Raw genomic sequence first — 22449 nt, 5'->3', positions numbered from 1 at the left:
TCCGCCTACCCTACTCCTGCTTTACAGGTGAAAATAGAGCAAAAGGACCGCTAGTCTTTGACTTTATTTATTTTCTGCTGTGTTTTACTTGCATCTATTTGAAAGACTGAGTGTAAACACACACAAAAAAAATTATGTGCTGGAATGTGCAGAAAATAGGTTTAAATATTAAACAAATTTCTTCCAGTCAGAGAATGTTGCATATAATTAAATTTTTGGTTGATGCATAAAGTTAAAAGATCAAAACTAATAAAACAAGTTTTAAAAAGGGACTTTTCCGTTTGATTACATTTTGTATGATGGATTATGTAGAAAAAGTAGAATTGGGCTGAAAGATCTATCGCTTTATCACCACTTCAGGTTGTAAATCGTGTTTTTAAAAAGTAACTAAGTAACTAAGTAATTAATTACTTTTGAAAATAAGTAATCAGTAAAGTAACGGGATTACTTTTTGGGGGAAGTAATCAGTAATTAGTCACTGATTACCTTTTTCAAGTAACTTGACCAACACTGATCCTGACACAAAGAAATAGTTTACTGTCTAGGTAGACACACTGATTCTGGGATGGGGGCAGTTCTCATCCAGTGTTCTGGCCTGCATGGTAAGTGCAGCCTTGTGGCTTCCCCCCCCCCCCCCACTGCTTAACTCATTTTGAAGACAATTACGATGTGCAAGACCACAAATTACTGGCAGTAAAGCTAGCCTTGGAGGACTGGCAGCCAGATAACCATTTATAATCTTGACAGATCATTATAATCTGATTTACTTAAGAATCGCTAAAAGACTCAATGTTCAGCATGCTCAATGGTCTTTGTTTTTCGGTTGTTTCAGCTTTTCTATATCCTATCTCCCAGGTTCCAGAAACATAAAATGCTGCCAGTCCCTGCCAGTTCTCCAGCAATGCTGAACAATGGGAACCAGGAAACATCTTACCACCCTAATGCAAAATGGGCTCCTTGACCTGGGACCTAGAATAAACCATCCACCAAGCCCTTCGAGATGACCCGGAGCTCGGTGGGCCAATACCAGGTACTGAGACAGAGTCTGAGTCTGTCATTAGCATTCAGCTGTTAAACTCAAATTGCCCCATCTATGCACATCCACCCTACATTCCATGTTTCCCAGGTTCCCATGTTTCAAATCAGCAACAGTAATAAATATAGATTCTTATAGGCAATTTTATTCCTTGATTTTTCTTCTTTTGTTTGTTGATTTTTTTTTTTTTAATTTTACAAACATTCTGTTGTGTTATAAGCATTCACATATAAATCAGGACTCCTATTTGTACTTGTGGACTTTAAACTAGAGGCAGATGCGGGACTTCCATCTGCCTCATCAGGGACTCATTCTGGACTATAAAGTAGATTAAGCCTACATTTGAATTCTGTTTTTGTATTTATTCTTTACTTTCTCTCAGACCATTAAACACCATCAGGGCTACAGCTGAAATAACAAAAACTCCAACTGTCTGATGTAAATTTGAACATCCATTTAATGGGATACTCAATTATAATGATGTAATGATAAAACAATATTAATAAGTCTGTTAACTATTGGCATTTTTACTGGCCTACACTGTCCATACGTATTCACTGTTGGACGCTTTTGAAGTTGCAGGACTTGTGAAACTTGCCATATTTCAGCATGGTGTGCAGCTTATAGAAGCCAAAGATTTCAGCCAATTCAGCTCCAATCAGATGACTAAAGATAATAAAATACACCATTTTATGCTTCAAGGTCATAGGTCAAAGGTCAGACATTAGCGTGTTGTTATGAAAGCAGGCTGACATCCTTACGTTGTTATAAAAACATCATAAATCATCAAATAGGTAGTATAGCCCTTGCCCTTTGGGGAGAATTGTGCTCCACTGTTTATTCTTTACTTTCAGCCTATTAAACATCATTTGGGCTACACACATCCAATAACCATTGTCTATTAAGCACATTCACAGACTGCTTTGTAATCCTACACATACAGTAAAGTTCAGTTCCTATTTCCTCCATTTCCACCTTTCAGTAAACACCAGATCAAGGTCAGAAACTCAAAGAGCAAGAAGCTTAAAATAATTCAATGTGACAGGTTTCTTAAGAAATTTGCAATCATATAATCTGAAACTGAAAAAAAGATCAAATATGAGTATCAGTGAAAAAAAATAGTTTCCTTAAAAATGTAATCAAAACTATACTCATGATGAGGGAGTTCAACGTTCACTTTCTACTTTTTGTTTTTCAGTTTCAGCTCTGATTTGGCTCCATGGATCAGAATCTGTTATTTATTGGGCATCTGAAGTGATTTTAAACTTCAGAGCTGAATATGTTGCAAAATTCTCCATCTGACCAACTCAGTTAGCTGCAGACTACAACTGATAGACGACTACTATTCTACTTAATATTCTTTTTGCTCATTTATTAGAGATTATAAAGTCTTAAACGGTCAGTAAACACAGAAATTTCCTGATTAAATTGAGATTTTTCCTTTTTTCAGTTTTTGCATGTTAACCTACATTTAACCAAAAATAAATAAATCCTGATGAATTTCTGCTTTAAATACACATATCTCAGTAACTTGCAAACAAACACAGGGCAGGCCGTAAAGACGAGTGTGTAAAGTCTTATTTCTTAGTTTTATTTCTTTTGCTTGTTTCTTTATTGTTTTCATGTGTCCGTCTCAGGCAGGGACACATGAGAGCTTTTTGTTTCTTCTTCTCTTCTTATGTCCTGCAGGCTGTTACATGATGTCTTGCTGGTGCTGCGTGGACTCGCTGACAACCTGAAGGAGAAAAACATGAGACAGAAACATAAAAGCCTTATCAGATGACTTCTCTGTCTGGATGAATGTAAGATATCTGGAAATGAGTGAACACTGTCCCAAATCCATACAAACTACAACAGTCGAGACAGAAAGATTACAGTCAGAGAGCCCAGGTGAACACAGAACAGATTAAGAAACACCAGCAGTCACTTCAGCAGTTAATTACTTACATTAAAGCAATCTTTATTTGTATGTAAAGTTTCTAAAATATTAGGTGTAAATAAGGTAATGGACTGTTTTCTGTCTAAATATGGGACAATTGCATTTGCTGATGTGGCAAGAGTGTTTTCTGCAGCTCTGCTTCAGAGGAGTGGTGTGGCAGTGGGCAGTGCCAAAAGGCTGGCAGAGTAGCTGGGACTGATTGGTATGATCAGTCCTGGTATTTCAGTTGCCAACCTGTAACGTAGAGGGGAAGGCTGTGCCAGAAACAAGTCGGCTGAAAAGCTGCACAGAGCAATTTGGAAAAGTTGCAACTAATACTTACCCAGCTCTTTAACAGTGTGTTTGTGTTGGTCCGTCGTGTCACAGTGCTGTCGAAACCCAGATGCGCTAGGACAGATGTGCAACCAGTACAGCCAGTGGAAGTGCTGACAGCAATGCTGGCAGAGATGGCCATCGTGCACCAAGAACAGGCGACTGTGCATCAAGATCAGCTCCAGTGGCTACAGAATTAGGCCGAGCGCCAGATGAGAGTGCACCTAGTCTCGGTCTGGCATCCCCCTGGCTCCTCTGTTGTCCCACACAGTCATGTCAAGCAAACCGTGACATGGCTGTATGACTGGCCAAAAACCACCCGGCAGTGCAGCCAGCAAACCTGCTGGATCAACCACAGCCAGTTGTGGAGAATTGGCCGGTCCCAGCCCCAAGGAGGAGGTTCCCCAGCTCCACTATAACTTTGCTGGTTATGGAGCAGCCACCACAACAGCCAGTCTCGCTGTCTCCCCACAGGTTCCAGCAACTAAGCTGCCCCCAACTCACAGGGAGCCGTGCAAATGCTGAGGCAGGTATGTTGGAGGTGTGGGCGGCCAGGACACTGACATTAGGAGTGCCCACTGACGGATGTGGGGTAGCTGTTCCGTGTTGCTGGCCCTCCAACACCTACCCCAGGTCCAAGAGGGACATGCACTGTCAAGGTGCCAGTGGATATACGCCAGGCTCTGGTGGACTCGGGCTGCAGGGTGAGTCTGGGCTGCATGCAGACCCTGGTCCTCCAAACCCTGGTACGGCACGGGGCGTTGGTGGAGGTTAGATGTGTGCATGAGGACATACACAAATATCCCATAGTGCCGCTCCAAATTAAATACAAGGGCAAAACACATGGTGTAAAGGCTGCAGTTAGCTTGCACCTGAGGCATCCCTTAATTCTGGGTACAGATTTGCTGGTGTTCAATAACCTGTTGGGGCAATGTGTGGGGATACAATCACGAGCTTTAGCAAGGGGGATGTTTGTGCTGTGCTTAGCAGAGACCTTTAGTTTATTCAACTCTGACTCTAGGGAGGAGGAGGAGGCCATCTAATGAGGCCCTGCTGCCTCCAGCGATTCACTCCACAGGATATTTCCCACTAGAGGAATCTCATGACTAAACTCTATGCAACCTCAGCTTCTGATCAAGTGATAAAAATTGATGGTCACACGTTTGCCCTGACACAGCACTGACCTACCTGTAATTTGTATTGATTAAAGATAGGCTTCATAGAGCGAGTCATAACACTGGCACCTCCAGGCCCTGTTTCAGATCATCTCCCGAGTCGGCATCCCCAAAGAGATACTGACCGCCGGTTCATGACCGGCTTTGTGGAGCTGACCAGCCATGTAACTAATCTCACTCAAAAGTGTGCCCCAGATCTGGTCCAGTGGACAGAGCAGTGCCAGGCAGCATTTGTGCAGTTGAATAAAGCTCTACCGGTCTTTGATAAGATAAAATGTGATTTATAGAACTTAAATAAATTTTTCATGAATTTCTTGAATAAGGTGCTGGAGTGGATCACATCAAAAGAAAAGCAAGCAAACAAAAGAAAAAATCCTTATGAAGGGAACTTAAAAACTTACAAGGCTAATGAATGCAGTTTTATATCTTAGCAGTTTTACCTCTCCATCGCGAGTCTCGATGGTCTTGATGAGGACAGTCTTCTTTGAATGCATCTCAGAGGAGCGCTGCTGCTCAGGGCTGGTCTCTGATTAACAAAGGTCGGAATACATTTAATTTTTATTTAATATGTAAAATGTGTTATGTTATTTTGAAAAATCAATGAAAACTTTATGTGGATGCCTCTTGGACCTATGAAATACAAATTAAATACAACCCCATAACACTGGGGTTGTATTTAATTTGTAGGTTAATTGATTTAGAAATCAATTCATTAATTAACACCCATTTTCTTAATTAAGTAAAATTTTAATCTTACATAGTTTTAATGTGGTAAAAAAGTAAAATATTATTGAAATGTATAACAAACAGTAAAGGAGGCTCCATCTGAACAGACTGTGGAATCAAACAGAATAAGGCCTGTGTCCTGGTTAGAGGAAGCCTAGCCCCTGGTGGTATGTTTAGGTAACTGCAGCTGTGTGTGCACCTCGGAAACTCAGCGTGGAGTAGGTTTGCACAGGCAAGGCAATCCTGCAACGGGAGAAGGGAAAGTGTAGAAAATATCATTTTAAATGTTATTTTATGTGTATCTGGATAAAATATTGACATTCTGAGGCAGTTTTCTTTTCCAAAGCTTTATTGTAAAGGCAGCACACTAAAACAAAAGAATTTTGGCCTGGTTGGATAGTTTGATAAATTACCTGCTCTCCTCTCCTTCCAGCAGCTTCCTGTAGGTGGCGATCTCCACATCCAGCGCCATCTTGACATTGAGTAGGTCCTGGTACTCACGGAGGTGGCGCGCCATCTCGTCCTTCATGTTGGCGATCTCCGCCTCCAGGCGGGCAATGCTATCCTGGTAGTTGCCGGCCTCTCGTCCATGACGGTCCTCCATGTCCCGCATCTGCCTCATCAGAGACTCATTCTGGATTAATCAGAGAGGAGAGTCTGAAATCAAACCGAGCTCAGAGAAGATTACGTTTAAATAAAAACCGAAGAAGGTTTATGAGACCTACGGTGCCTTTGAGGGAGTCGATCTCACAGGTGTAGGCCTGGATCTGGTGTCTGAACTCCATGGTCTCCTGACGGGCCTGCTTCAGAGCCTCGTTGTTCTTACTTACCGCCTGGTTCAGATCAGACACCTGCAGGGTCAAAGGTTAAATAGATTTCACAATTTATTTTAAATCCCCAACTCTTGGATGTCAGAATCGATCTCTAAGTGTCGTTAATACAGACAACATCCCTCTGACCTTGGACTTGTACCACTCCTCAGCCTCTGCGATGTTCTTGGCAGCAATGCCCTCATACTGAGCCCTGATGTCTCGTAGTGCTGCCGTCAGGTCCGGCTTGGACATGTCCATCTGGATCTGGACTTGAGTCTCCTGCATCTGGGCCTGCAGCTCACGGATCTCCTGTGGGAGGAGGAGAAACGTAAGGTTGACTGGCCTGTTATATTTGAATTTGAATTTGATATACCTTTATTAGTCCCACAAGGGGAAATTTCATAAGGCTGCCGACCTATTGCACGCAATGGCGGTGCCAACTTACCCTCCGACCTTACATACATTACACAAAACATCACATGGGGAAGACAGGTCAGAGAGGTATAACAATGGAAAATGCACCACATGAGGAAAGATAAGGAGAGAAAAATAACTCCCCCCAGACTGAGCTCCAACAGGGAGATCAGTTTGAGAACAGAAAAAAACACCTCTGCACATAGCACATGAAAAAACTCAAATACACCAAAGAAACACATGACAAGCAACAGGGGTGGGTAAAGGGTGAGAGACAGCCGATTTAGACAGTACATCCGGGCCTGCAGCCTGTGCGCTGGTCTCCTTGATCCACCGTCAGCATCGGAAGGGAATAAGCGTCGAAGGCGTTTGGAAAGGGAGTGGGGATGAGTGTGTGCATATCAGTGTATATGTATGTGTGTGCGTGTCCAGAGTTCAGCTGAGACAGTGTCCTTCGCCCTGCTAGGTTAAGTAAACAGTCTTCCAGCTAACCCAGGTGGCCTTGCATGGAATGGGAAGGAACAGACTCAACACCGTCGTTATCAGGGTGTTTTTGTTTGGCTCCAGCCTTGAGACCGCAGCTGGCGCCAAAGGGGTATCCGCATAAGTGATGGTGGTTTTTACTTTAGTGCGAACAGCTCATATGAATTTCAAAGCAGTTCTACAGTCCAACATTGGTCTCTCAATCTCCCGTTGGAGAGCCGCGAGCTTCGCCATGATGTTATCAAACTTGCGCTCTGTGATATTGTCATTCTTGTGCTCAAAGAGCCGATTCTGAGAACTCACGGCAGTGTGCCTCCCCGAGATGTCATCCAATTTGCGCACAGAGATGTTATTTCGAGCTAGCCCTTCCGAGATGTAATCCAGTCTGCAGTCAGAGATCTTATTCTGAGTGTTCACAGCAGCCGTAGTCTCTCAAAGATCTTATCCGTGCTGACTCAATGAGCCCATTTTTAGAAACTCACGCCTCTTCCCATCGGCTCTCTGTGTGAGCTCTATGACAAATTAGTCATCTGTGCTAGATGTACCAGTGCCCTGGCCCTATGACAGCTGGGATAGGCCTTAAACATCACCAGTTTAATTGAGGAAAATGAATGGATGGCTATCCAATTATAGAGCATAACAAACCTTACGTAGTTTTAAACATCACTATCTCTCCTTGTTGTTTAGGACACAAACCCAGTCTGGCTTAATACAGAAAAAAGCCATTAAAGTCTAACTGTAGTAACCATGATTAAATTACATTCAACCAAAATCAGCAACTTTACCAAACATTAGTGAAAGTCTCTGGTCTGGAGGGCCAGAACTTTATACACCCACCATCAACCCCAAATTCCTTCTGCAGTTCATAAATATGATTAATGAGGACCTGATGTGTGACAGTAAGCCTTGGCAGTGAACGACCAGAAAAGTTGGCATCTCCCAGAAGCTAAAATGATAAATGAAGCTATAGAATGTGCAGATGGTGAACTATTAGCAATGCTATAAAATAAATTAAATAAAATACCAATAAAAAACAAAACAAACAAAACACAAGGAACAAACATCTGAGTAAGTGAGCACAGAGCTTCATACCTGCTAATTATTACAACATGAAGAAGAAAAACAACAGAAACAAGACTAATAATAATGAAGATAAAAAGAATAAAAGAACAACAATAATAACTAGAACAAGAATGAGAGGAAGAAAAATAATTACCACAAGAAAACCAGGAAGAACAAGGAAAAGAACAGTAATAAAAACAAGTGGTACAAGGAGATAATAAGAGTATGAAATTAAAGAATCCAAGTTAAAGACGCTTTAAGATGTTATCAGGATTTTCTTCCTCTTTCTTTATACAGTGTTGCAAATTAATTTGCAGATGTGAAGTAAAACAAGATTCACCGTCATCAGACCTTCTGAGGTTTTATTCCTCCTTTTGTCTAAAAAGTGACTTAATTTTAGTCCAAACTGTTTCTAACACTTTAATCCACTCTGAGTAACCCTAGGCCATGTCGAGCACACTACTTTGGCATCATGTAGTAATCGCTCCAGGCTGGAGACAGAACGAAGCCCATGCTGATCAGAGACGAGGATTTGTCCGCCGGTTGGTACACAGAGTAATTTTAGCCTTACATCTGCTGTGGGAGATTTCAGAGCTCTACTGCCACGCTGCCCAGGCCTGCTGCCAACAATGCAATTCTGTGCGTGTTTGAAAGTGAAAACTCCCCAAACCCTCTCGTTTGTCATCTCGCACACACAGAGACAGATGTTCTAACAGATGCTAAGACAGACCGAGAGCATTGTCACACAGCTCAACACACATTCTTAATCCTGTGAAGCTTGTTTGTGCCTCACTGACAGATTTATTTTAAAGCAACAATTTGTGACACCTTTCCTCCCTAAAGTCCTCTATAATCTACTTATTACTAAATGTGCGGAAGTGCTTCAGGAAGGTGAACGCACGCAAAGCTACTGGTCCGGACGGGATTCCCGGCCGCGTCCTCAGGTCATGCGCGGCTCAGCTGGCTGGAGTGTTCACGCACATCTTCAACCTTTCCCTCTCTCTGTCTGTAGTCCCAGCCTGCTTCAAAATGGCCACCATCGTCCCTGTACCCAAATCCTCCACCATCTCCTCATTGAACGACTGGCGACCTGTAGCCCTGACCCCCATCGTAAGCAAATGCTTCGAGAAGCTGGTCAGGGACTTCATCTGCTCTGCACTACCCGACTCACTGGACCCTCTACAGTTTGCATACCGCCACAACAGGTCCACTGATGATGCCATAGCCCTGACACTACACACTGCCCTGTCACACCTGGAGAAGAGAGACACGTATGTGAGGATGCTGTTTGTAGATTACAGCTCAGCATTCAATACCATCGTTCCCTCGAAGCTGGACAGGAAACTGCAGGATCTAGGACTGAGCAGCTCCCTCTGCAGCTGGATCCTTAGCTTCCTGTCTGACAGACGCCAGGTGGTCAGACTGGGCAGCATCACCTCATCACACTGAACACTGGTGCTCCACAGGGGTGTGTACTGAGCCCTCTCCTGTACTCACTCTACACCTACGACTGCACAGCCACTAACAGCTCCAACATCATTGTGAAGTTTGCGGACGACACTACAGTGGTGGGTCTTATCACCAACGGTGATGAGACGGCTTACAGGGAGGAGGTCAGCGCCCTGACCCACTGGTGTCAAGACAACCATCTCACCCTCAACGTCGCAAAGACAAAGGAGTTGATAGTGGACTTCCGGAGGTGCAGAGAAGTACACACCCCCATCACCATCAACGGCGCTGCTGTGGAGAGAGTGAGCAGCTTCCGGTTCCTTGGCGTACACCTGGCTGAGGATCTTACGTGGTCAGTACACACAAACAAAACAGTGAAGAAGGCACAGCAGCGCCTCTTCTTTCTCAGGAGACTGAAAAGATTCGGCATGAACCCCCGCATCCTCAGGACCTTCTATCACTGTGCCATTGAGAGCATCCTCACTGGATGCATCACCACCTGGTATGGCAACAGCACCGCCTACAACTGCAAAGCTCTCCAGCGAGTAGTGCGGTGCTCTGAACGGATAATTGGAGGTGAGCTTCCCTCCCTCCAAGACATCTACAGGAAGCACTGCCTGAGGAAAGCGGGGAGGATCATCAAGGACTCCAGTCACCCCAGCCATAAACTGTTCAGACTGCTTCCATCAGGAAGGAGGTTCTGCAGCATCCGGTCCCGTACCAGCAGACTGAGAGACAGCTTTTTCCATCAGGCCATCAGACTGCTGAACACGTCATAGACACCTCAGCTTCACTACTGGAACTTCAACATTATGCACTCCACACTGTATATAAATGCCACTTGTTTTGCACATATTCAACTCTGTATATTTTATATATTTTATTATTATTATTATTATTATTATTATTATTTTATTTTATTTTTTTTACTATTTAATTTGTAAAAATGTGTATACACACACACACACACACACACACACACACACACACACACACACGTAGGAAAATATTTAGTATACACATCCAGAAATGCATACACTATTATATATTGTACATATATTTATTAGTTTCAGGTTGGCCATTCTTGTATTTTGCTCGTTTGTGTTGTTGTGTTTGCACATCTCTGTTGCTTGTGGGGCTCGCACACAAGAATTTCACTCGCATGTGCTGTGCCAGTGTGCCTGCACATGTGATGTGACAATAAAAGTGATTTGATTTGATTTGATTTGATTTGAAATGAAGAACCTACGCTGATGGCAGCAGTGTAATAAAACACTTATGAATGCATTTTAAACCCTGATAAAGGAGCTGGGATCAGCGACTGGTAAAGATGGAAGAGGGTGAAGAACAAACCTCTTCATGGATCTTCTTCAAGAAAGCGATTTCCTCCTGCAGCGTCTCGATGCGTCTCTCCAGGTCCAGACGGGCCAGAGTGGCAGCGTCCACATCCTGCAACATTAAAAATGTTCATTTTATGTAAAAATTAGATAATCATGGAATAATTATCGACATATTTTCCATTGAATCAAAGTGTATAATGATTTTAAAAAATGCATATATTACAACCTTCCATTAAGTTTGCCACACCAGCAGGCTAATTATTGTGAAACATGGCAAACATATGGCCCATGGGCCAAAATGCAGACCAACTAATCCAGTCCACTTGATGGCTTTGAAAATGTTAGAAGTACAAAACTTTTAACAGTATTTTCCCTTTTAAAATGTTGTAACCCAGATTTATAGCCTTCTTACATCCATAGTCTGCCATAGTACACCAAAAAGTAACAGAAAAAACGAAGATAAATTTTATTTATCACATTCATATTATTATATTAATATTATTATCATAATTATATTATTTTGTTATGTTTATAGTTGTTTTTTTATGTTTTTGCTTCTATGATCTTCAGCATTCTTCTTCTATCTTCTAGTATCCTCCTCCTCCTGTGTGTCCTCCTTCACTACATCCATGACTCTTCGCTATGAACTTGTCTTTTCCTCCTGCCTGGCAGCTCTATCTTCAACATCCTTTGTCCAGTAACAAATATCCACTATCCCTCTTCTGCATGTCTGAACCATCTCAGCCTTTCCCCTCTAACACTGTATTTATTGGGGAAAGTACAGGAAATGAGAGTGGGACATACCGCTCTGAAAGCAGCCAGGTTGTTTTCTGCTTCTTCTTTTTGAAGAATCTCCTCCTGGAGTCTGCAGGACAGTGAGACACAAAGCATGGTTTCAGACAGAGAGCCATTAATTAATGAGCAGCTGGATTAATGATTGGTTTGAACACACTGTAGAAGCTGCTGTCCACACACCAGGGAGCTCTGCAGAAAGACGTTAAAGCTGAATTAGGCTAATAAGTTCAAAGATGCATAATTTCATAGCCTGTATATAAAAGATGGATGTTGCCAGTGTGCTCTCACCCATTGGTTAGTGACGCCTCAGGTTTAGCATTTTCATTTTGGTGTTTTTAAACCAGAAGTGACTGCACACAAGGTGGCCTGCCTGATTGCACATCCTTCTTTATCATCCTTTCTAACCTTAAATGGTCTGAAAAATGTAGAAAATAAACATTATATTATAATAAATAAGATTTGAAACTAACATCCAGAGGTGACGCCCCCTGCTGGCAATTAGAAACAATACAGGTTTAGCACAATTCCACATTGGCTTCAGACTTGGAAGTCCATTACTTTACAGTCTGAGCTTAAAAGGACACTTTTCCAAAATAAAAGATGAAAGTGCATACTTTAACTTGAACTTGTTCACTTTTTATACCCTGTAAAGGTCACTGATCGGTTAAAGACTCCCCTTGTGGAATAGATTTTCTAAAGCCTGAGGAGGTTAGGAGGCTTGTTTGATCTTTGACTCTTGAAATACAAAATGCTTATAGGTTATCATGGCAACTTTTTTTGTCCAGTAAAGTCAAAACACACACTGCCTACCACATTTAATTATTTAAGGTGTCAGAAGAGCGCCTTTAAGTCTCAACCACAAGGAAAGAAATGAACTTTTGCTTGTTAAAAACGTAAACTGCAGACAGAGAAAGGACAGATCCTTCAGATATGTGTGAGCTTGTTCCTCTCCTTTTATAGAAGAGAGCCATGTAAACACAGTGTGTGATTAGCACTAACTTTGGTCAGTCTCAAGTAGTAACACACACACTGACACACACATGCCTATTAATCACATCAAATCAGTCGCCAATGCTTTTTGGAGTCAGAGAAAAATGATGCTCAGCTCTGAGATTAACAGCAGTTTATGTCACATTTTGAATGGACTGACTGAAGAATTGTATGCTCAGGAGCACTTCATCATTATGTCAGGCCTAAAGTTAAATCATGGCACACAAGTATATTTATCGATGCAGACTGGTTTGAGCTTTGCAAAATGCCTCTATAATCATCGCCTATTCGCTTTGGAGTTTTCAGGGGATCACACTTCTCTCATTTCTCTGCTTTGATGTTTTCATCATCTCTGCAGGTGTAAAATGAATAGCAAGACTTGTCATGCTGTAAATAACAATGCAGTAATAATATTAATAATTAATATTATTAAATAAAGAGCTACGTGGAAAGAAAATTACAATTTCTATCATTTAACTCAAATTGAATTTGTCAGAAGCGTGGTAACAGAGCTTACAATATAAAATTATTTTATAATAAACATATATATTGATGAAGTTACATTTTATATTTTCATATAAACTTTATAATGCTGTATAAATTAAACAAAATATATAAAAATCAACTACAATGAGGCTAATTATAAGATATTAAAACTAACATAATTTCCCAGCTTTGTCTTTCATTAAATTAATAAATTAAATTTTCTTTTCCAGTTATTAAAAACACAGCTTTTTTATTCAAATAATGGAGTTGTATCTAATTTAACACCAGACAATAGTTAGTTGTTGGCACTATAAGCTAACTGTCCTAATACAGAAATTAAGGTACATATTTAAACTTATCTTATTAAACACACAGTAATTAATCCTGTTCATAAGTTCAATATTCGTTGATAAATTAGAAAATGTTTTTTTATATTCCATAAATATTCCAGTTAAATCTAATCATAATAAAGAAGAAAGTAATAAAGGATGCTTAATTTGGAAATTATTAATTACTACTGTAATTAGCCTACGAGTTCAATGGTATTCAAACAGACACATTAATCAACAGTTTAATTTTTTTTTTTTATATTTTAGGAAGTTAATGTATTATATTAAATAAAAAACCAACCAAACCAAATCAACTATAATGGAGAAAAAAGTAACAAGAAGTTTAGCTCAGTAGGTAGAGTGGTGGCCCCATGATCGGACGGTCAGGGGTTTGAATCCACTGAACGGCTACCCTGAGGTACCCCTGAGCAAGGTGCCGTCCTTACACACTGCTCCCCGGTGCACCTGCTTAGTGACTGCCCACTGCTTCACTGAGCGAGTGGGTCAAATGCAGAGAGAGTAATTTCCCCACAGGGATCAATAAAGTATACATTTTTATTACTTTTATTATTATTATTACTAGCGGTTAAGCTCAATATTAAATTTCAATATTAAAGTCAATACTAATTTATTAACCTAGGTCATTATTTCTATATTAGTTTTAAAAAAATAAAGTAATTTATTATATTACAACAAATATTGAATCTAATCATAACAGAGAATTACTATCTACATAATATTTATATAGATAGTAATTATTGCTGTTTAGCCTAGTTAGCATAGCCAAGTAAAGTAGCAGTAACTACCAAATAACTTGCTTATGAAAATCACATGACTTAATGTTATTAAGCTATGCATTTAATTAGATAAAGATTGATTAATTATGTGGTCACTAATCTTGCTCATTAGTTCAAATGAGGGAAAAACTCATTTGGCAGCTAGTTCCTCGGTAGCTTGCACCCTACACCATTTAAGAGTCCATTGTAATAGTCAGATAGCTTTTTAGCTTTTGTGCCAAGGTTAGTAAAAATAACATTTCACTGATATTCCGATGTTTGGTATAACCCTTTATTATCAGAGATTTTTTACCACAGCATAAACATGTTGTTAGCAGGATTACATAGATTATTTATACTTTTTAGATGACCTAATAAAATACTTTGGTTTATTTTTGCTGATTGTAATATTTTAGCAGCATTATTATTGTTAAGCTTCAGTCAAATATATGTTTTACTTTGATTTATCTGATTATACGCCCCTCTACATTCTAACATCCTTATACCCAAAATACCCCCTGTAAGGCACTCATCCTCATGACTCACCTGTAATCTTCTTCCTGTGATGATGTATAAATGATCCTGTTATATTTTGATTTAAACAGCTTTGCATTTATACAAAATATGTTTAAAATATATTTAGAGTATTTAGGAAATATCTTGAAAATAGCAAACGTATAATCAAGTAATCTGTTGTAAAGAGCACAATCTGTGAAACCAATAAGATGCACAGAGGAACCAGGGTTTAAAAATACTTCCTGTAACTGCAACAAACAGCAGATCATCTCCCACACGGCTGGTTGAATCTAGCACACACAAGCCTATGTATCACCTCATTCCTCCATTCATTATTCCACTCCACACACTTCTTTTCATTTTGCGTCACAATTTTTCACTACTGCTTGTTGAGCAGTTGGCAAGTGTTCACAGAAAAGTGCAATAAAATACAAAAACCTGCAGAGTTTTTGTCACATTTTAGTTCCAGATACACCACACAGTGGGTAAATGCTCCAGGTTGTTGCTTAAATTATGGTAATATCAATATTTCTGTAACTGTTAAGTGTATGGGACAAGTAATATTGTGTACTTGTGTATATATATATATAATATTGTGTTTTTAAGAAATATTTTCAGTTTACTTATTTTAAAATTATTTTTAAAATTGTTTATTTGTTTGAAGACTCACTATAAGTCTATAAAGATTTTTACTTTAAAATTAAGTAAAGCTCTTTTTTGTCATAATATATAAAGGTCATGTCAGAATAAACAAGAATAAACAAGCTAGTAAGACACATGACTCTTCTTGCTCCTCCCACCTGATTTTGAGTTTATCCAGGTCATCGAGCAGGTTGTCCCGCTCCACCTCTATGCGTGACCTCTGATTGGTCAGGATCTCCACCTGCCTCCTAAGCTCGCTCATCTCCTCCTCGTACAGGTCGGCAATGCGCGTGGGCTCACGGCCTCGCAGGCGCTCCACCTCCACCACTAGCGCCTGGTTCTGCTGCTCCAAGAAGCGGACCTTCTCAATGTAGCTGGCAAAACGATCATTCAGGTGCTGCAGCTCGGCCTTCTCATTGGTCCGTGTGGTGAGAAACTCCTGGTTGAGGGCGTCCGCCAGGCTAAAGTCCAGCGTCTCGCCCATGCCAGCATAAGAGCGCCCAACGGATGCCCGGGAGGTTGTCACCGGCCTGCCATAGTAGCTTGAGGAGACCCGGTAAGCTGGTGTGGCGCTGGCACGGGTCACCTCATAGACCCTGGAGGTGACATGACCCCCGCCACTGCCGCTGTGGCCCAGCAGGGATCGGTTGAGTGATGGTGAGGCGTAGGTGCCATGACCGAAGGTGCGGCGGTACGATGAGGCGGTCTGACCGGAGGAGCTGTAGGAGGCCATGTTGGAGGACACAGAGAGCCTGGCGAGAGCTGCAGCAGAGAGGAGCACTGAAGAAGAACCTGCAGCCCTCAACTATTTGTAGTTACCTCCTTCCTCAATTTTCCCCCCTCCTTCCTGGGAACTGCCCTCCCTCTGTCTCTGTCTTTCTCCTTTAGCCCTTCTTGTTACATTCTTTTTCTTTCTTCTCTCCTTTCCTGCCTTCATTTCTTCTCCAGCTACCTTTTCCCCCTTGCTTTCTCTCCTTTCTCCCTCAGCCCTTTCTCTTCACTTTCTTCTGCTTTTGCAGGCATTCATATTCTATGCAGCCACAAATTTGTTTCCTTAAGACAGGATGTATAAAGAAAAAGGCAAAACAATCATAATTATGATCAAAGGAAGGAACAGACATGCTTAACACACTGCATTCGTTGTCACTAAGTGATTTAAGGCAACTATTGTTGTGATTTGGCACTATATAAATTAATTAAAATTGAATTAAACTAAATTAAAAACAACCATTGTCCAAGCTGTTACTTGAGTTGCTGACATAAGGTTTTTTTCCAATTTGTTTATAACATATTGATATTTTTATTGGCTTTGAGTGGTCATGTGAGTATTCATCAGTATTTTAAGCAAATGATTACAAAACATGTTTAACGAGCGGAAGTCCCTTAAAACATGTGAATTTTAAAGCCACAGTGTAGTGTGAGGATGGGGTGGGTGGATAGGTCAACAAAATATTGGACATAAACAAAATAGACCTGTTTCATTTTTTTTAAACCAGTCAACCAACAATGTGTAGCATTTCCATATCTAAGTGTACGAAAAGGGTCTGCAATCAGTACGGACATCCATGTGTTTGGCACATCTGTAATAGTTAAAACAAGAAGAAGTCATGCAGCAGGCTATGGCAGCTTTTTTTCCCCCACTGAATAAAAGCTTTTTGCCATTTCAAAGTCAAAAATTCAGGTTACGCTTGCAAAATATTTAGTTAAGTTAAGGGTAAAATCAGGATTAATTCAATCACCCTGCTGGATACACTTGATCGACAGATATTAGTTTGTAGTGGCTGGTGGATGTAACTTTTAGACTTCCCAATTATTTGTCACTCAACTGAGAGAAAGGCACTTAAATGTCCATACTAAGTTACCTAAGTTAAACTAGGCTGACCTAGCTCTTGGTTAGGTTTAGGTAAGATTACTGGGTTAGAGAGAGCTAACATACAGGTCACTACATCTAGGGTTAGTGTTATACTAACTCAAAATTGTGAGAAAATAGTTTGAAATTGACCCAAAATTTAAAACTTCAGGTTTTTAAAGTTGATGAGATTTGCTCTGGAGCCAGCTTCCATATCAGGACCTGCTGCTGAGTGGGGGCAGTAATGTTTATATTTCGCCCAATACACGTGTTGCATTTATTAGTCAAACAAAAATAGAGGCACAATCAAGAGCAAAATAGTCCAAATTTCCTTGATTCCTGTTGAATGATCAATGTGGCTGTTCTCCCAGGTGTTACAATAAAGTTTATTGACAAGAGGATTTAAGGTTTAGCTTAGTTAGAACTTAGCTGGAAGCTAGGTAGCTAGCTGATATACATCCATAGATGATAAAACATGTTCTGAAAAAGGAAATACAGCAGTGCTATAACTTTGATGTAAGTAGAGACAGAAAACTAAATAGAAGTAATATTTGGTAGGTAGTGAATTTGGACTAACATATAATGGTCTGCTAGCCAAAGAGCTATGGTTAAGCTAATGTAAACACATTAGCTCAAGGAAGATGGAAAATTAGGGTTGAGCTATTCTTAATAAAGGTTAATGTTGACAGTTCTTGATGGGCAGAGACAAACACTATCACAATATTGCTGAATGAAACTTTGAAAGTCCAAGCTTCAGTCAAGAGAAAATTCGAGACGATTCATCCACCACAAGCAGTCTGCACTTCCTTCTTAATATGGTGGGGTACACTGACTAGCCAAATTCGAGATGGCCTCAAAACTTTTTGCATGCAGAACGTGGAGTAAAATAATTTTGAGGCTCTCCGTATCTTGTTCCCCATGACTCTTTTATGGTTGTTTGAGTCTTTTTGTAGTAGTTCTGCATGCTTTTGGGGTTATTTTTAATCTTTTTGTGAGTATTTAGGATGATATTTGGGGGGTGTTTATTTCCTACTTTTGCTCAGCAATGTTTTATTTTCAATATAGACAACAATTATAGTCTATACCTACAGTTTGTGCCTACACCAATCCTTGCAGATCCATGAAAACTAGAACCGATCCTTTACAAAAAGGATAAACTTCCAAGGAAGACCTGTCGAGGTTCATGCGAACATCGTCTTTCCCTGCCGCTGTGATCTCACATCATAACAATGCGAGGATGCAAGGCAACTTTCAAGACTTAGCCTCGTCCTCACATGGTGAGGTGGCCCAGGTTGTTAATGACAGCATTCGAGGGGGAAGAGCTCTGACTAACCTGCCTTAAAAAGGAAAACTATCCCGTCCCAAGAGTCTGAGACACAGAGTGCAGCAGTACATACCAGAGCAAAGAAATACCACATTCACAAACAATATGTGCCATTAATGCTGATAACATTACATGTGAGTGTGAAGGGGATTTAAAGGGAGGTTTCCCTCTGCCAGCATTTAAAGTGGCAGATCTGGAGCCGTGTCAAACTTTAAAGGAATTACTAACACAAAAACATACTGAGCCAGATATTCATACTACAGTGCTACTGTAGTATGAACCTTTGATCTGTCCAACAATTTAATTTCATCTACTTTAGATAACAGTTTATAAATTGCTGTTTTATATGTCTCGCTTTTGTTTTTATGTGATATATTCAGTTGTATTTATAGTGAACCCTGGCTGGTTGTCTCCCTCTTTATGATGATGGTAGAAAGTGTGAACAGTAAGCAAAACAATGGAAATAAGTCTGCATTTCCACCCTAAGTACTTTAAGCTTTAGGTTCCAGGAGCTTTTTCTCAAGAAACTAAAAGGTTTCTTCAACATTAATCAGTCGTAACTTTCTTAAATCCCGCGGTAATAAAGGCCACACAGACGAGTCTCTCACAGACACTTTGACTCAGACAGGTTTTAATAATGAGATTAAAAAGGCTGCAGTTCATTCAGGTGTTTCTGCTGAAGGGCCCTGCAGGGCTTTCTGTGACACCTCATTAATGGGATTATGTACAACTGCACTAATCTCTCAGTGAAAACTCACACCTCATCAATGTTTAAAAAGGTTTCTGTGGACTGATCCTAAGCTGGATAACGCTAAATCTTTCCAAATCTAAAGCCTAAACAAAAAGGTAGAATATTTAGCTTGTGGTGATGAAATGCTGACATTTTTTTTAAAATAGTGTTTAGATGTAGTTGCAAAGCAGACATTACAAGTGTGAAATGTGATGCTGGTTTAATCCACTCAAGCTTCTTTTGCTGTCTTCGTAAGAAGAGAGTTTAACATGAGTATTTGGGTTATCTGACAAAATTCTTTTTCTTTTTAAATAGAAGTCTTATTTATTGATATCTGTTTTCTGTGTCATTGTAGGATTCCCCTGTGTTCCCTGGTGTATCTTTGTATAATTTAGTCTCAAAATGTCAAATTCATGTCGGCAGGTGCAAAATAAAATCACGATTATCACATCTGGTCCTCGGTCATTGACCCAATGTCTTGAGTAGGGCTGGGCGATATGACCCAAAATTCACATCTCGATATTTTTTAGCTGGATGGCGATATAAGATATATATCTCGATATATATTTTTAAAGCCATAAAGTAAGAACAAAAAGAGAGTTCTTAGTCAAAGCTGTGTCCCAGATGTCACACAGGCACTTTTATTAACATAGAGCAGATGTACATAAAATTTACTCAAAAATAAATTATGAGCATTTATTAAATAATAATGCTCCATAAATAAAAGAAAACAATGTTGTTTTTGTGCATAACAAAAAGCTCACAATTGTGCAGTCAAAATGTAAACTAAAAGACGCTGAGCATAGTAACAAAGACAGATTTCACAGCTGCTCTGTTCCCAACTTGTACTGACTTGTACTGACAGCCTGGAGTTTGAAATCCGCTTCGCAACCACGTCTCTTAACAGGTGCCATTTATGGTCCTTATACACAGGGTAATATTACGTTGAAGCACAGTACGTATCACTCCGCGAGGCTCAGCCGTAATGCTCCGACAATCCATCAAGCGGTGCAGCTCTGTAGCTTACCAAAGTCGTACTAAAACATTTTTTGACAGATTGCTGAGCGCCGTGTTCCACATAAAATCGGTTCGCGGCCATCAAGCACAACCAGAATTCATACATAAGGCGCGCTGTCAACTTTTGAGAAAATGAAAGGATTTTAGTCCGTGCAGCCCCTCTGGGCTGCATGGCGTTAGCGTGGTTAGCTCGTTAGCGTGGTTAGCTAGCTAACACGTTGACGCCGTCCAGCCCCACGCACGGGGCGATGCGCAGTAACTCGTTAACGGAGATTTGCCGTGTCCATCTTGTCGCTTCCTGCAGGTGAAGCGATGGGGGAGGAGGGGGAGTTGTGTTCAGTGAAGGAGAGGCGAGGCCGAGTAACGTTGCGTAAAGACGAAAGTGGACGAAAGAGAGGCAAACTTGCGGCTCCACAAGTATAATTATAACGTAACATAGACTATATCGATATAAAGGATATTGTCACATCTTATATCTCGTATAAAATATATCGATATTTTTTAAAAACTCGATATATCGCCCAGCTCTAGTCTTGAGCTTATGGACGTTCTAGTTTCAGTTCCATTTGTTTGTTTGTTTGTCTGTTTGTTAGCAGTCAAGTGTTTTTAAGGTATCAGCTCGAGCTAATTTAATTTTGGGGAAATTCAGCTCAAGGTCACACCAAATACACCAAAATCTGTAAAATCTTTATATTACCCACAATTTTTTTGGATCATTGTCAAACTTCACACTCCTTGGGGGACTTGAATGCCGAGGTTGGCTAAGCGTTTGACCTTGACCTTCATTGTTAGCGCCCAAGGTCAAAGTAAACCATATCAAGTAAAATATGATATGAAAGGGCATGACGAGAGCTGTACAATACATGTTTTTTATTTTCAATACGACACTCTACAACATGACAATGACACTGTAACAGGCTAACGTCAGCATGTTGCAATAAGAACATCATAAAACATCAGTTTTAGTATAACCCTTGCCCTTCAGGTGGAGGTGCGCACTCTGGGTGTTCTTGTTTTAGATATTATCTGGTTATTCTTTCTGTTTGTTGCATCATGGTTTGCTTTTCCTTTGATCCTGGTTATAGTTTTGGTTTGTTGTTCTTTTTGTATTTTACTGTTTAGTAGTTTTTTCAGGAATGACATTTCCTCCCCTGTCACCAAACACTTATGCAGAAGTCTAATAACCATATGAACTTTGATTAGGAAAGGTTCTGTCATTCCATCATGTTTTTTGTCAGATAATTAAGCTAATCAGACGTCAATGTAGAAACAGTTAACACATTCATTTCTGACCAGGCTAACAGGAAGAAACACATTTCTCAGATGTGCTTTTATTAATCATTTTAATGATTATTCTTGTAGACTTTTATTATTATGTCTATTGTGGCTGTATGAAATGAGTCAAATTCATAGTCTTTTGTAGACTCAGTTAGCACAAGTTACCACCAGCTTTTTTGGGGGGGGGGGGGGGGGGGGGAATGATTTTTTTTCCATTTATTTTTTTAAGTTTTCTTTCAAGCCTGTAAATAAATCAATTTAGATTATTTCAGTCCACTGAATTGCCATGAAAATAGACTTAATCCTCATCCTTCCACCTGACATTTAACCTCCTGTAGCTGAATGTTGGGTCTTTTATGGCCAGCACCACCCTCCATGCTCTGGTGTGGACGGTGCAGATGCTAACAGACCTAACAAACCTATCTAGGTCAGTAAGGTTGTGGAAATGGAGCTTGACTCCTTAATACATAACCCCATGTTTGCCTACTGGTGGTGGTCAGAGGGCCCGGTGGCGCCTGTGTCCGGCAGCCTCGCCTCTGTCAGTGCGCCCCAGGGCAGCTGTGGCTACAAATGTAGCTTGCTATCGCCAGTGTGTGAATGTGTGTGTGAATGGGTGAATGACTGAATGTAGTGTAAAGCGCTTTGGGGTCCTATGGACTAGAAAAGCGCTATACAAATGCAGGCCATTTACCATTTACAGGTGTAAGAAACACTGATAAGCCTTCACACCCTCTCAATGAGGTGCTGGACAGTTTAGCAAAAGAGTCTTTACACCATGATGCACTACAGGAAATCTTTCCTACCTGTGGCCATCAAACTACACAACACCACCTGGACGTGCTACATCTTGTTTATATAGTTCATGGCATTGCTCACCTTTGGAGTATTTATTTTAATATACTGCACCTTGACTTGCACCTGGAAATGTATCCCTCTAGTAGGTCATTAGTGTCCTCTCCAAGAGCAAAA

The 22449-nt window shown here is 40.5% G+C and overlaps 1 protein-coding gene across 1 annotated transcript; it reads right to left on the bottom strand.

The window, feature by feature from the left end:
- Positions 1 to 689: 689 nt before the first annotated feature.
- desmb (desmin b) lies at positions 690 to 16050 on the bottom strand. The gene is made up of 9 exons (XM_085265376.1): positions 15441 to 16050; positions 11553 to 11613; positions 10762 to 10857; positions 6148 to 6309; positions 5914 to 6039; positions 5602 to 5822; positions 5388 to 5431; positions 4903 to 4988; positions 690 to 2771 (listed from the first exon to the last, which is right to left on the bottom strand). Exons 1-9 carry the CDS (start codon positions 16013 to 16015, stop codon positions 2730 to 2732), a joined length of 1413 nt encoding a protein of 470 aa, XP_085121502.1. The 5' UTR covers positions 16016 to 16050; the 3' UTR covers positions 690 to 2729.
- Positions 16051 to 22449: the final 6399 nt, after the last annotated feature.

Source organism: Mchenga conophoros, linkage group LG23, assembly GCF_057382185.1.
Source record: "Mchenga conophoros isolate Kocher_MC1m ecotype Shallow Benthic linkage group LG23, M_conophoros_male_GT1.1, whole genome shotgun sequence".
NCBI classification, from domain to species: Eukaryota; Metazoa; Chordata; class Actinopteri; order Cichliformes; family Cichlidae; genus Mchenga; species Mchenga conophoros.
The sequence above is the reverse complement of the archived record's forward strand: the minus strand, read 5'-3'. Positions and strand labels throughout refer to the sequence as shown.

Excerpts from the sequence above, each read along its gene's own strand:
- desmb (XM_085265376.1), bottom strand. The coding sequence starts at position 16,015 with ATGGCCTCCTACAGCTCCTCCGGTCAGACCGCCTCATCGTACCGCCGC. Across the intron at positions 5,823-5,913 it reads TCGACTCCCTCAAAGGCACC|AATGAGTCTCTGATGAGGCA; the intron begins GTAGGTCTCATA and ends TGATTAATCCAG. Across the intron at positions 5,432-5,601 it reads CTGGAAGGAGAGGAGAGCAG|GATTGCCTTGCCTGTGCAAA; the intron begins GTAATTTATCAA and ends CTCCCGTTGCAG.